The sequence below is a fragment of the Camelus ferus genome, chromosome 23 (assembly GCF_009834535.1).
Source record: "Camelus ferus isolate YT-003-E chromosome 23, BCGSAC_Cfer_1.0, whole genome shotgun sequence".
NCBI lineage: Eukaryota > Metazoa > Chordata > Mammalia > Artiodactyla > Camelidae > Camelus > Camelus ferus.
The window spans coordinates 31,533,709-31,548,153 of NC_045718.1; the positions used below are offsets into that span (position 1 = coordinate 31,533,709).

The 14,445-nt window shown below is 47.4% G+C and overlaps 1 protein-coding gene across 8 annotated transcripts in view; it reads left to right on the plus strand.

Annotated features, from left to right (window-relative positions):
• The first annotated feature begins 3,475 nt into the window (after nucleotides 1–3,475).
• Nucleotides 3,476–14,445, plus strand: part of CAPN8 (calpain 8) — a 54,408-nt gene continuing 43,438 nt past the window's right edge. For 4 of the 8 annotated variants that reach the window (XR_004314541.1, XR_004314542.1, XR_004314543.1 and 1 more), the window contains exons 1-2: nucleotides 3,476–3,789; nucleotides 10,184–10,253. Coding sequence is in view for 4 of the 8 variants with exons in the window: in XM_032466627.1 (XP_032322518.1) it covers nucleotides 3,553–3,789; nucleotides 10,184–10,253 (307 nt within the window). In the remaining 4 variants the exon portion in view is untranslated. The remainder of the gene's footprint in view (nucleotides 3,790–10,183; nucleotides 10,254–14,445) is intronic. The other 4 variants (XM_032466624.1, XM_032466625.1, XR_004314544.1 and 1 more) reach the window with 3 other exon arrangements.

The following is a 14,445-nucleotide window of genomic DNA, read 5'->3' on the forward strand; positions in this document are numbered from 1 at the left end:
ATGGGGAACCATCTTTTTCTTAGAGATCATTGATGAATGCGTGGATCACAGCAGCCCGTTGCCCCTGTAATACTCTTTTATTTTAAAATTTTAATTGAGATATAATTCACATAACAGGAAACTCACCATTTTAATGTATACATTTCTGTGATTTTTATTACGTTCACTATGTTGTGCAACATCACTATTACCTACTTCCAGAACATTTCTATCACCCCCAAAAGAAACCTTGTACCTATTTGTAGTCAGTCCCAGTTCCCCTCTCTGCTCAATTTCTGGCAACCAATAGTCTACTGCATTTCTGTGTTTTTACCTATTCTGGATATTTTATATAACTAGAATCATACAACATGTGGCCTTTTGTGACTGGGTTCTTTCACTGAGCGTATTTTCAAGGGTCATCCACGTTGAAGTATATGTGAGTATTTCATTCCTTTTTATGGCTGAATAATATTCAATTGCATGGCTGTACTACGTTTGGTTTATCTCTTCATCTGTTTGTGGACATTGGGTTGTTTCCACTTTTTGGCTGCTGTGAATAATGTGTTACGAGCATTGGAGTACAAGTTTTGTTGAGTTTTCAATTCTCTTTCAGTTCCCTGGCGGGGAATGTTACAAGGAGTTAGCATTTTGAGGAACTGCCAGACCGTTTTCCAAAGTGCCTGTTCATTTTCCATTCCCGCCAGCAAGGCACGAGAACCCTGTAACACTCTTGACATTGCAGTCACCCCCTGCTTGTCTTAGAATTCCGAGAGGAAGGCCCAGGAGAGAGACTGAAGTTAAGGTTATTGCATGATGACAAGCTTTGCAAGCTTCGTCTGAAAAGCATACTTGGGCTTCTGGGTGATTTGTCTTCCTTGCTGAGGGCACAATGCAGTCTTGTCCTCCTGGCTGCAGAGCAGCTAGCTGTGGATAAACTCAGTGCTCTGGCTTAGCTTCGTGCACCCTGGGGGAGCTGCACTCATCTGCGCTCTTGGCCAAGGAGAGGTCTTCCTAGGTCGGTGCCGCCAGGTGTGTCTCTGCCCGGCCTCATCGGCCTCTGTAACAGACCCTGGGCTTCCTGGATGGAGCTGGCAGTCGCTCTTGCTGGTGTCTGGGGCGGGAGGCCAGGAGGCCAGGGAGACATCTATCTGGGTTGACAGGGCCAGGGGGCACCTGGCTGGGTAACAGGGAGACGCTGGCTGTTAGCTCAGGTGGGTTGTAAGCAGAGGCCACCCCTGACTCTGACTCCACTAGCTTTTCCTTTCGTGATGGAAAATGAGGGCTCTATTCGCAGCGGCTCAGGCCTGTCTGCCCAGATGAGTATGGTTTGTTTGTGCAGCATCTGGATGTGACGAATGAGGTGATTTAGGCAGGTGGGGTGGGAAGGAGATTGCTAACCCCAGAGGAGCCCCTTACGGAGAAGGGAAATTACCAGCTGCGCTTCCTCTGCGACCAGATGGAGGGAGGGCTTGTTCATTTTAGTCAGTCTAAAGGCAGTTTTTGGGGGAAGCTTGGGGAGAAACGGACCCCTGCCTGAAGGTGTCAGGTCCATTATACCTGGTGTATATATATCCAGCCACTAGGCATCTTAAGCCTGTGGATGTTTATTCATTCAGCAAATATTTACTCAGTCCCTTCTGTGCTCCAGGAGCTTTCTAGACTCCAGCGATACACAGATGAGAAAAACAAACACAGAGAATGTCCTTGTGGAGTTCGGAGCCTGGTGGGGTGGAGCGGCCTTAATTAAATGGTTGCTGGGCAGGGCGTCGAAGTTGCTATGAGAGCATTTAGGAGGGGGTGGCATTGTGTAGGGGCTTCAGGAAGCCTTCCCTGGGGCACTCGGGGTCTGAAGGCTGAGCAGGGGTTGGGAGTGGGGAGAGAGCATTTCTGGCAGAGGGCACAGCACGTGCAAAGCCCTGGAGTGGGACAGAGCAGGACATTCAGGACCCGAAAGAAGGCCGGAAAGTGGAGAGCAGAGAGAGGAGGGGTGTGGAAGAGGAGATGGAAAGGTCAGAAAGGGCCAGTCTCCTGAGGGTCTTGCATGCCACCCTTCCAGCCTGTTCTCCTAAGAGCGATGGGCAGCCATTGGAGGAGGGGGAGGTTCAGCTTGGAAGTGGCATGGTCCTGGGTGCTTCCCCAGACCCACTGAACCACCTACCCTAGACCCACTGAATCAGAACTTTTTTGGGGGGTGGGGGACAGGGGTAGGAGTCAGCATTTTAAGCACGGGCTTCAGAGGTTATTACATGCACTGGATTAGTTTCTTTTGGCTCCAGTAACAAATTACCACAAACTGGGTGGTTTAAAACAACAGAAATGGAGGCCAGAAGTCTAAAATCAATTTTCCTAGGCTGAATCCAAGGGGTGGCAAGAACCCGCTCCCTCTGGAGGCTCTAAGGGAGAATTCATCCTTTGCCTCTTACGGCTTCCTGGGCTGCTGGCGTTCCTTGACAGCATCACTCCTGTCTCTGCCTCTGTGGATACATTGCCTTCTCTGCTTTGGTCTGTTGTCAAATCTCCCTCTGCCTCTGTCTTATGAGGACACTTGTGATTACATTTAGGGTCACAGTCTCCCCATTTTAAGATCCTTAACGTAATCACACCTGCAAAGATCCTTTTCCCAAATAAGGTGTACACTACTTACAGGTTTCAGAGATTAGGACTCAATATCTTTGGAGGACCACTTTCTAGCCCACCCCACACACTGAGTTTCAAAAATACAGATGTTCCACAACCTTAGGGTAGACCAGGCCTACGACACGGGATCCCTGAGAAAAGTGACTCATGCACAGTCACAGCGCCCGTTTCTCCCTGGAGATTAGAACCCTTCTCTTTCTGGTCCTGGTTCCAAGGAGGAATGATGGCTGACACTTCCTGTGTGCTGCTTCTGTACTGTTCTAAGCAAGTTCCATGTACAATCTCATCACTCTTCTAAATAACCCTATAGAGTAGGTCCTACTATTATCTTCCATTTTACAGATGAGAAAATTAAGGGGAAGAGAGGTTAAATAACTCGCCCAAAGTGACAGAGCTAATTACTAGTGCAGTTGGACTAGACGCCCAGGTAAAGGCCAAAACCTTCATTCATAGGTAGATCGCCTTTGCTTGGGGTTACTCTGATCCGCGCTGTGAACCACCCGTCTCTGATACTTTTGTCCTTCTAGCAAATATGGGACCAAACTTTTCTGGAAGGGAAGGAGACCCCTCTAACCCCTTCACCCTTCTCATCTCCATGATGGGGCCAATGGGAGATCAGCAGTTCTGGCAAAGAGGTGAGAATGGGTGCTGTGATCCTAATGAATTTCTAATGGCTTGGGAGGGGCCCTGGAAGGTTCCCAGCCTCCAAATTGTCTGCTGAAAGGCAGAAGGAGAGGGTGGGGCAGATTCATTTGCACCTTGAGTACGTATTTGCTCCTGGCCGTGACTCACCTCTCTGGAGCAGGGCCTCAGGTGAAATATTTACCTGCCCCACCTCCCCTCTGTGCTGCCTTATAGCTCCCCTCCCAGTGGGGCAGGCCTCTGAGAGCACAGAGCAGCTCTGCCCTCTGTCTACCCTGTGGAGCCTTGACCATGGCGGCTCTGGCGGCCCGAGTGTCCAAGCAGCGCGCGGCAGCTGAGGGTCTTGGCTCAAACCAGAAGGCCGTGAAGTACTTGGGCCAGGACTTCCAGACCCTGAGGCAGCAGTGCTTGGACTCAGGGGTCCTTTTTAAGGACCCAGAGTTTCCAGCATGCCCATCAGCCCTGGGCTACCAGGATCTTGGACCCCGCTCCCCACAGGCTCGAGGCATTGTGTGGAAGCGGCCCACGGTAAGGAGGTGGGCTTGCTGTTGAGTGTCAAACAGGATGGAGGGCCCCGGCTCTGGATGGGAGCAGAAACATCTTTTCAGAGGTGATGACGTATAGAGGGAAGTGCACGCACAGGCTTTGGAACCAGACAATTTAGATTTGAATCCTGCCTCTGCGCATGTGGTCTTCGACAGATGACCTCTGTGAGCCTCAGTTTTCTCATCTGTAAAATGGTTCCACTGCCTTCTTATTTTTCAGTGTTGTTTCAGGGACTAGAGATAAAGCTCAGAGCATGGTTCCCAGCACATAACAGGCACAGAATACATGGTAGCTGTGGCTTAGGACCCCTGGGCCAGCGCACCATGAAACAAACCAGTGCTAGGAGTCATCAGTCCGGGGGTGCATTGTGACGTCAGTGCTGATAGGTGCAGGGTTGCTTAGGGTCGTGAGTTGTCATTGTTCTATCAGGGCTGAGGAGTGGAGAGGTGGGGATTGGGGCTGTGTGAATGCAGGTGGGTGTGAGGGGCTCTGGGATGCCGTCACTGATACCACCCAAAGCTCAAGGGCAGGGGATGGAGAACCGTCCTCCCCAAACCTGGGCCCATGACGTAGTGCTCTGTGACCCTTGTCAGTGATTTAACCTCAGGGATAGGAGTCCCTCTCCCTCTGCACAGAGTGGCTGTGAGACTTGAGATAATCATATGACCGGCTCTGTTCAGTGCCTGCCATGAATAGTTTCATAAGAGCACTGCCCTTGGCCAGGGTGCCTTTTGTCTTCTAGGCCATGGTGGGAAAATCAAGTCATGGTCCTGATTTTCTTGGTAGTGGTTGAAAAGGGAGGATAAAGAGAGAGTAACTTTTTGGACATGATCAAAATCATCATTTAACTCCAGCTATCTCTACCCATCCTGTTGTCATCCTGTCGATTTTATACCACGGTTACCACCTCTGAGGATAGCTCCTTTGCCCAGGCTCCCTCCAGCCCACTGTGGTCATCTTCCATCCCTCTCTGGCACCTGTGGGGACACCCTGGGATGTTGGCAAAATCAAGGTTTTATGTTTCAAGGTCAAGGGTTGACAGCCACGTTTCATTTCAACAGATAGTTTTTTAGACCTGTGTTTTGTGCCAGGTGTTGACTGTGCTCTGTTTGGGAAGGTGGTCGGGGAGAGACTGAGGAGTGAACTGTGTTCTCAGCTCTGATGGAGGTTGTGGGGAGACAGATGCATGAATAGAGGACTGACTCCCTTGGCAAAATGAAGGAAGTGCTAACAGAGGCATAAACTGTGGGTGTGGGAACCTGGGATGTTATGACTGAATGATGGAGAGAGTTAAAGGGACAGATGAAGCATTCTAGTGGAAATGAAGGACCCCAGGGAGCTTGGGGGAGTGGGGAGATGGATTTGGGGGAAGGAGAGAAGATCTCACGCTGTGACCAGAGTCAGGTATCCACTAAGTATTGCCTAGTTTTTCTCCTTCATTTGAGATTCTTAAAGCCCTCACCTCCTCAGCCACATTGCATGTTCTCCCCTAAACTGTGTCTTCACCTGGTCCCACTCTCCATGTAAATATGGTATTTTTCGACTGGAGTTCTGATTTGTCCCCAGCAACAAAATGCTATAAAATTTCAAAGGATGAGGGAGAGGGCCTGATGAATGTGGAATTGAAGTACTTCCATTATTGGGAGTTTTCAGATGAATAAGTAAAAGCTTGTCAAAATGTACCCTCTCCATCCTCAGTCATCAGTGAAGGATCCTCACACGGCCACACTTGGCCAGGCTGTGCTCACACATCACGTGGTACATTATAGGACAGTTTCAGCCTCTAAGATCTTACAGATTATTGAATAAACTCCTGAGTTGGTAATGACCCTGATGCTATCTCTATTGGGGACCTGCCTTGGAATCTGGGAAAATCAGCCTGTTCCTAAATGCTTCATTTCTTTCTTCCCTGAGGCCTCTTGGGCCTGCAAGAAGGTTGGGGTGTCCAGAAATGAGGTGCATCTATGAGTTCATTTGCTCTTCTTCCCTCCCCTGCCCTTCCTTCCCCGCCCCACTCCTTATCTCTCTTCCTCCTCCATCCTTCCTTCCTTCCTTTCTCTCTTTCTTTTTTTCTTAAATTGTGATAAAATATACCTAACAGAACATTTACCGTCTTAACCACTTTTAAGTGTATAGTTCAGTGGCAATAAGAGTGTTTACATTTTTGCGCAACTGTTGTCACCAACCATCTGCAGAACTTTTTCATCTTGCAAAACTGGAACTCTGCTCATTAAACACTAACTCCCCATTCCTCCTTCCATTCTACTTTCTGTCTCTATGAGTGTGACAACTCTAGGTACCTCGGAGATGAGCGAAATCATGCAGTACTTGTCCTTCTCTGACTGGCTGATTTCACTGAGCATAATGTCCTCAAGATGCGTCCATGTTGTAGCAGGTGACAGGATTTCCTTACTTTTTAAGATTGAATAATATTCCATTGTGTGCATCAGGTGGATCAAGATTCTGGTTCCATCTTTGCCATTTGCTAACTGTGTGACTGTGGCTCAGTTACTAACATCTCTGGGACTCAATTTACACATCTATAAAATGGGAATAATAATATTACATACCTCATTGGATTATTGGGAGGCTTGAATGAGTGAGTGGGTTCAGCACAGTGCCTGGCATGTAATAAATGGTCAACTTTATGTGCTGTCTCCAGCTATTTTTACAAGACAGAATGTCCAGAGAATGAAGTATAAAGATGAACAAAATTTACGAAAGTCCAGGAGAAGAAGCAGTTGATTTGACTGTGGGACTGGGGCAGGTTAATTACTGCAGACGTCTGAGTGGGTGTTGGTGAAAGAAGAGGGTCATGATAGAGACCAAGAAGGCACAGGTGTGAGCAAAGGCTCCGACTGGGTGGTGGATGTGCGTTCAGAGCAAGTGTGTTCAGAGGAGGGCAGTAGCCCGCTGTAATTAGAGGAGAGCGTGTGCTGTGGGAAACAGGGAGTGAGGCTGGAAACGGCAAATGGGGCCAGATCCGAGGGGACAGGAGTGCGGGCTAAGTAAGGTGACCATCGTCGATGGTGATACTGGTGAAGATGGTGGTATCGCTGGGTTTCCCAAAAATGCACGGGCAGAGCTCCTGAAATGCCAAACACAGACTATCAGACATGGACTAATGCCCTGTGGAGCAACCTTTCCAAGTCACCAAGTCACTGAGAATGTGTGGTTTAAATCACTTCCTACCCTGGATTCCTCACTGATACCCGTGTTTCCCTGGTGCCAGTTCATCAGAGGATGATATGAGGCCCAAGTAATTTGTGTTTGTGGAGTGTTTTGAGATCCTTACCTGAGTAATAGTAACCATTATTAGTAAAAAGATATGCTTGTTATTAAGGGGAAGAATAGTGTCTCAAGTATGGGGAGGTGCCTCTTCTAAAGCTCTTTGGCCGCCAAGTTACTTTGAATTTCTCTGATCTGATCTGAGTTCCAACAGAAAGTTAGCAGTGGAGAGAAGAGTTTGGAAATGTCCTTCAGGCAGAATGCTGAGATGTGATCTTACAAAGCTGACGACTTTCTGTGGCCCCTGAGAGACTCATAGAACATATGAGTCATGGCATCTCTTGGTTGTTTTCTCTTGGTGTATGTGTGTGTGTGTGTGTGTGTGTGTGTGTGTGTGTGTTGAATTATGTTAATGAATAACATGTAGACAAATGACATTCCATCTGCCTGTAACCTGCTTAGCACCGTTCTGGTTATAACGCTTTAATTGTCTCCAGCATTTGCAAACCACTGTCTTCCAAACCAGAGTAAAAATTTTAGCAGAGCTTGGCAGGCGTATTAGATATGAGTCTAGTGAGCTTCTAGCATATGAATAGTGTGACGTGGGTGAGTGACATGCAGCTCAGGAGAGTGATGTGGGGAGCATCAGCATATTCTGTAGTTAGTAGTTGAAGCCACGGGGCTGGATGATGTCACCAAGGGACAATGCTCAGGGCATGTTATTGCTCTATGAAATGGGATCGTGCAGAGGGCTGAGGACCCAGCCCAGAGGTTCCCTGATCCTTAGGGGTGAGCAGAGCAGAGGAACCCTTGAAGGAGACCGAGAAGGAGCAGAAAGAGAGGTGAGAAAGTCAAGAGTGAGTAAGGATACAGAAGCCAAGAGAGGAGAGTTTTGGAAGGAGGGACCCAGGCAACGGTATTGAATGTAAAGAACAGTCAGTGAGATTGGAATGGAACACGCTCCTTCCATGATTGCTGGTGTCTCAGGTGAGAAGAGTTTCATGGAGCCATTGGAGATTGGAACCCGATTTCAGGAGACTGATGGATGAGGAACAGGAGGCTCTTTTAAGAGGATTCTCTAAGGAAAGAGATTCTGCCAAGCCTCTGTTTAGCATGCTCTCTGCAACTTCCTTCTCAAAGAAGCAACCTCTTCCTTCCTTTTTAAAAGCCAAATTACATTAAACATTTTTTCCCTCTTAGCAGAAACACTGGGGATTGAACCCAGGAGCTTGTGGATGCCAAGCACGCGTTCTACCGCTGAGCTATACCCCTTTGTTAAACATTTTTGTCTCCCCATTTTTACCTATTAAAATTTCAAATCTTTCCACCTTTTGTTCACCAAGAGATGATGTCTGGAGACTGGGAGCTCTGGAACACCTGGGATTAGAATTTGCAGCTGCCCACTTTTAGAACATCTAGTTTGGCTAATGCCACTTTTCTCTTTAAAATGCAATTAGAGAATGTGAAAGATTGAAATGAACAAACAAACAAGCAAACAAGTAAAGTACCATGAGTTCATGCTGCTTACAGTGAAGTTGCAAAGCTCTACGTGTGCTCAGAAAAGACGTATGCGACGTGATAAAAACTGGATACATGTGTAAATGTGCTTTTACATCAAAAGACAGTTTCTGGAAGGATACATAAGAACTATTAACAGCAGGATTCTGAGGTGGAAGGGGTGTTTGGTTTTACAGCATTATTTACTGTTAGACATTTTTTTACCCATGTGCATGTATTTCTTTCTCAATAGACAACAATTTAATGTATTTTTTTAATACTTGGAATTTTTAAAAAGCCAGCCCAAAGGCGTTGTCTCTGCCCATTTAGGTTGCTTTGTACAAGGCTGGAGGGCTGCCACTTGAAGCCTCCCCCCCCCCCGATACAGTGCTTTCCCAGAACCCCAGCACCCCAGCTCCCCGCCACATGCCCACCCTCTTGGGCTGCCTTCAGCCCATTCTTTTGATTCCCCATCCTTTTTGATCCACCGTTTCTTCATCTCTATGGAGTGAGATGGAAATCCTTCCTGTTCTTTGTGGTCTGACAGTCCTCGATGTAGCACACCCCAAGCTGACCTCTTTTTTGTCCCTTGAGGTCCCACTCTTTCCCCCTAACAGCGTGCCTCGTGGGGAGGCAGCCCCGTCTCTCCTCTGGGAACCAATCCACAGCCTGCTCCTGGGTCCCACCTTGCTAATGCACTTGTATCACCTCCCACCTAATACGTCTTTCAGACACGATCCCTCTGGAGCATTTCTCCCTTTTCTCCCTTTGTGTGGGTAGTCTGCATTCCAGTACTGTGCACTGGGCTTTTTCTCTGACTTTTTCATGAGTGTCAATCTTGGTTTCCCACGTAGTCTGAAAGCACTTTGAAGCTAAGGACCATGTGTTTTCTTTCCCTGCATTTCACCTCGCTCCCATCTTTCCCTGGCCTGCTATGATGCAGATAGTACCGTGTGTAGAATGGGCATTCAGTCCATTGACAGGTAAACAAGAAAGAAAGCATGCCTACAGAATGCCTTTGTGTCCCAGTAGAGCCCGTGGGCCATGAGTTTGCCTGTGGGCAGGTGCCACTTCAAGGGAGGCGAGCGGGGAAAGTGCAGGGCAGACATGGGGAAGCTCTAAAGGTGAGTCCTCCTCTGGAGACAGGACTTCCTGACACCTTGAGGTTTCCATCAGCACACAGGATCACCGTCATTTAGTCAAATATTTAATGAGTGTCCACAGGGTGTGGAGAATTTTATTAGAGGGCTAAGCATTATTCTCACCCTCTCTCTGTACATAGGGGTGTTGTCTGAATGGGTGAGATCATAGTTCATTTTATCTCAGCCTTTGCCTTTCTCTACCTCCCTGCCCTGTCCCTCCCCACCCCCCCACCCCTGCCACCTTTTCACACCCACACTCCCACATGGGATGCATAGAAATAAAAAGACCAGTCACAGCAAGGCTGCGGGTTCCAGCTCCTGGCTGTGTGACTGTGGGCAGCTCTCCTGCCTCCTCTGGGCTTCAGAATCCCCAGCACTGAAACAAGGTGTGTGCAGTAGATGGAGTCCTAGGTCTCTTCCATGAGTTTTGTGACTGTAAATTTTCTTCACTTGCTGCCACCATTACTGGGCATCTTGTGACTTGTTGTTTTGTCCCCAATTGCTTTCAGGAATTGTGTCCCAGTCCTCAGTTTATCATTGGTGGAGCCAAGCGCACAGACATTTGTCAGGGTGCCCTAGGTGAGTAACTGGGGAGAGTCCTGTTTGTTTTGGGAGAGGGCAGGTGCGTATGTGTCATGAGTAATGTCAGATTAAGCTGTTAGACTTGACAGACCGCATCATGTCCATGATTTAGACACATGGGTTTGTGTGTTTGAGATGGTACCCTCCACTATGGGTCTGGAATGCTGGAACTACCTTCGGTTCCTCCTAACAAGACATTTCCCATATGCTCATTTGGCCTGTTTTAATGCTGGAGTCACGGGCCAGGACGATGGTAGATAACCGTGCTGTGCTGTGTTTTGATAGTAGATACCTTTCAGTGGACGTGATTTGCCCTACGGAATGGCCATGTCTATATAATTATGTGCTGTCATAATAGATGCTCTTATAATTAGTAAGAAAACAAGAATCCTAGCTTTCCAGCCAAGCCTTCTTTCATAGGCCCAGAATCCTAGGATTAAGAACCTTCACTTCCCAACCTTTCACACTCCCTCCAAATCAGGGGCAGTTAGGTTGAGGAAGTAATTTATTTGATTTGTAAGTTCTGGCCTCAAATGTCAGAAGCTGAGGTTCCCCTTGATGGCACGTTAGTGCTGTTGATTTCATAAGCCCTCCTGACCCTAGGGGTTCTCAGCTTCTGCCCTGAGTTGTCAACACTGACCTTTTAGGGGACAACAGGGCCCTGAAGTGAATTTGCTGGGTTTCCAAACAGCCATCCAGTGACAGCTGCAGAATAGGGTACTGGCAATGAAGGCAAGAGGAAACAAATCCTACTTGTGGAAAATCAGCCAAACAAACAAAGCCTCAGCATCTGTGCGCCCCGATCACCCTTTATCTTTCAGAAGGTTTCCTCCCCATCTTTTTCCTCCTTGTTCCAGCCAGGAAAACCTGTTCTCGTCAGCCTGCTGGAAACCTTTATGATTCTGAAAATCATGGGCATTTATTGTAAATGCTTCCAACGTTCTCTCCTTTAACGACTATGGCCAATAGCCCCTTAGCCAGAGCTCACAGAGCGCGAGTAGAAAGCAGGGAGAAGGATTCGGGCACTCCCCAGGCATGCGCCCTGCGCCCCGAGAGCCACAGCCTCTGTGTCCTAAGCCTTTGTGTGAAGGCTCGCCGAGGGGTAGCGCTTTGACCTTTTCTTGTTCTGGGGAAGTGTGCTGTGCCTTTTTACTTCAAGCTAAATGTTTAACCTAATTTAGCGTGTGTCTCAGGGAAACGCAACTTCAAATCGACACTTTTCACGGCTTCTCGGTGTCGATGTTTTGACTTTGGAAAAAGTATTTAATAAGTGCCTTTTAATTGATCGACTTGGATAGCTCTTCCTTTGAATAGTTTAAGCAAGGAGAAAAGAGCGTTTCCAAAAAGAGGCCTGAGCGTTACCATGGTGAGCGTGTGCTGCTGATGGAGCCGCGGCGGCTGGAAGAGGAGGAAATGAACCCGACTCCCAGAATCCACTCACATCAAAGTGGAGGCTGCCCTGGCTTAGTCTGGCGCTGCAGTGGTGGTTTTTAATGAACGGAGCAGAAAGATGCTATTGAGTCCAACTTCCTGAAGGGCACTTGGTATGGGGTTGGAGGGCCTGCGGACCAGATGGAGCCCCAACAAGTAGAGAAGTGGGTACCTGGGTGCCTGGCCTGCAGCTTGGCCCCAGGGTGGATGCTAGGGGCCCCAGAGGGGCAACAACCTGGTGGCCTTAACAATGGGTGGATTGAGAGGAGAGATTGCTCAGCGAAGAACTAGGCGGTAATTGTTGAGTCAGTATGTGACAGGGATTAATGTTTGTTCATGCCTTGCTGGCTTTACTGAGCCCCCACACTGCACAGTGGGGTCTACTCCAGGTTCAAAACAGTACGGTCATTATTTTTTAACAGTTGATCTGTGTAATGAAAATGATGTCCTTTCCACAGTGTTGTGCTACTATTATTTTATTATTATTTTTTTGGCGGGGAGGTAATTAGGTTTATTTATTTATTTTTAATGGAGGCACTAGGAATTGCACCCACGACCTCATGCACGCTAAGCACGCGCTTCACCACTGAGCTATACCCTCCCCTATTTTGAATACACACTGTTCAAAACTGAAAACACTGAAAGGTACACAGTGAAGAGTCAGTTCCCCATCTGTCTCCATCTACTCCACTGCTCACTGCCCTGGAACCTTTTATCTTTCTTACCCTTTCAGTGTTTCTTTATACAAATTCAAGCAAATCTAAATTCGTATTCTCATTTGTATCCCTTTCTTGCATTGGAGGTAGCATACTGTAAACACTGTTGGGCACCTTCCCATTATTTGCTATTATTTCACTTACTAAAGGATCTTGGCGATCTTTCCATGTCAGTGTATGAAGAGCCTCATTCTTTTGTAACCACTCAGAATATTGTACTCCAGTGTGCGACGTACCACAGTTTATTTAGCCTGTCTCCTCTCAACGGACACTTGAGTTATTTTGTCTCTTTTGCTGTTATACAAAATGTTGCAGTGAATGTCCTTCTGTGCCGGAGTGTGTAGCAAGTTTGAAGTGTGGCTGCCCCAGTCAAGGTGGACTATCTTTCCCTTCTATTTAATTCCTAGTGCTTAGTGCCCTCATGTTCAGTCCCTCTATCACTAGTATCCTGTCTGCTCTGAGGAAAGGACGCCCAGGACAACCATTTACACTTTAGTGTGAATTTCAGGCAGTGGGTTACAAGGGGATTTGTATATTGAACATTATCTCAAGAGCATGAAAGAATTGTATTGTTACATCTTTAGTTACAGTAACCCTCACTAACTTATTTCCTTTTGATATGAATGCAGGCAATGAAGCACAGTAATAGAAATCATGGAATATATGCATTTTACCTTAGTTGTTTTCAATATCTCAAAACATCACTCATATTCATCATTACCTCATAATTATGCTGTTTATTAGGCCCCACTCCATATCTTTTATATAGAACATCAATAAAGAAGCACAAATCTTATTATAATTTTAAAAACATTTTGATAACTGTTTCAATAAAATTATATTTCTATCTATATACAGATATATAATCACACTGTGTATCTATATATAAATAGATACAGATGTATAATACATTACAATATAGTTCTTGCCAAGCTTGCCTTTATCCTCAACATGTGAGCCTCTTGGCTCCCACCAGAGTCTGTGCTCACTTACAACCCAGGAGCTGGCTTTCTTTGGAGACCTTATTATAGGAAGACAAAGACTGGGAGGTCTGCAATGCTAAAGTTTCAATTGCTGCAAATGATTTTTCATGGGTGATAAGACTTTTTGTTGGGTGACTCAGTCTCTGCCAGAGGGCTGTGTGGTCTTGCCTCCACACAGGTAATCCATTGGGTGTCTTCTGATGAAACAGCCCCTAGACAGAAGCCCTTCCTGCCCTGGGCCTGGCCCTCTTCACCCTGGCACACTAAGGAGGGGTGACCCCACAGCCCCCACCTTTCCAGGCTCCATCTTCTTGGCAAAGCCCACACTCACCAGATCTTGCAAGGGCCACACGCACAGTGCCCTACCAGTGTGAGGAACCCTCTGGGCCACACTGTGTTGTAGGGAGCAAGTTTTAAGTGTGGGATTCCCTGCGGTGCCCGTTTCCAATGAAGGCTCATGGCTGGCGCATCACCCAGGAAACTGCAGGCACATCACTGGTCCCTCTGCTGCCTGTTCCAGCACCGTCTGTCTCTCTCCCTTGCACGTTGGCCTATGCATGTCCCTCTGAGGCTTCTGTGGCCACAGAAGTAGACTCTGTTGTACCATGAAATACACGTTTCTGGCTTCATTCACCTTATGCGGCTAGTCAAACCTGTGCACCGGCCAGAACTCCTTTGGCTGCTGCTGTTAGAAGTCCAGCCCAAACAGCTTAAGGAAAAAGGGGGAATTTATTGGCTCATCTAACTAGACCATTGGAAGAGAAGTGTAGCGCCAGCCTCGGGAAGCCTGGATCTGGGCATCTAGATGTTCCTGAGTCTGCCTGCCTGTTTTGTCTCTGTTGGTCTGTACGGGTCAGATTCACCCTCTTCCATGGCTGGCAAGCTCCACACAGCAGGAGAGATGACCACTATGGTTCCAGACTTCAGCCTAGTAGTATTGTAAAGCAGCTTTGGTTTTACAGATCTCAGAAATGTCTCTGATCTGGTGGTTGTGGTCTTTGCCCATTCCTTGGGTTATTTCAGTCGGAGGGGTGAGGGACTATGTGGTTAGCTTGGGCT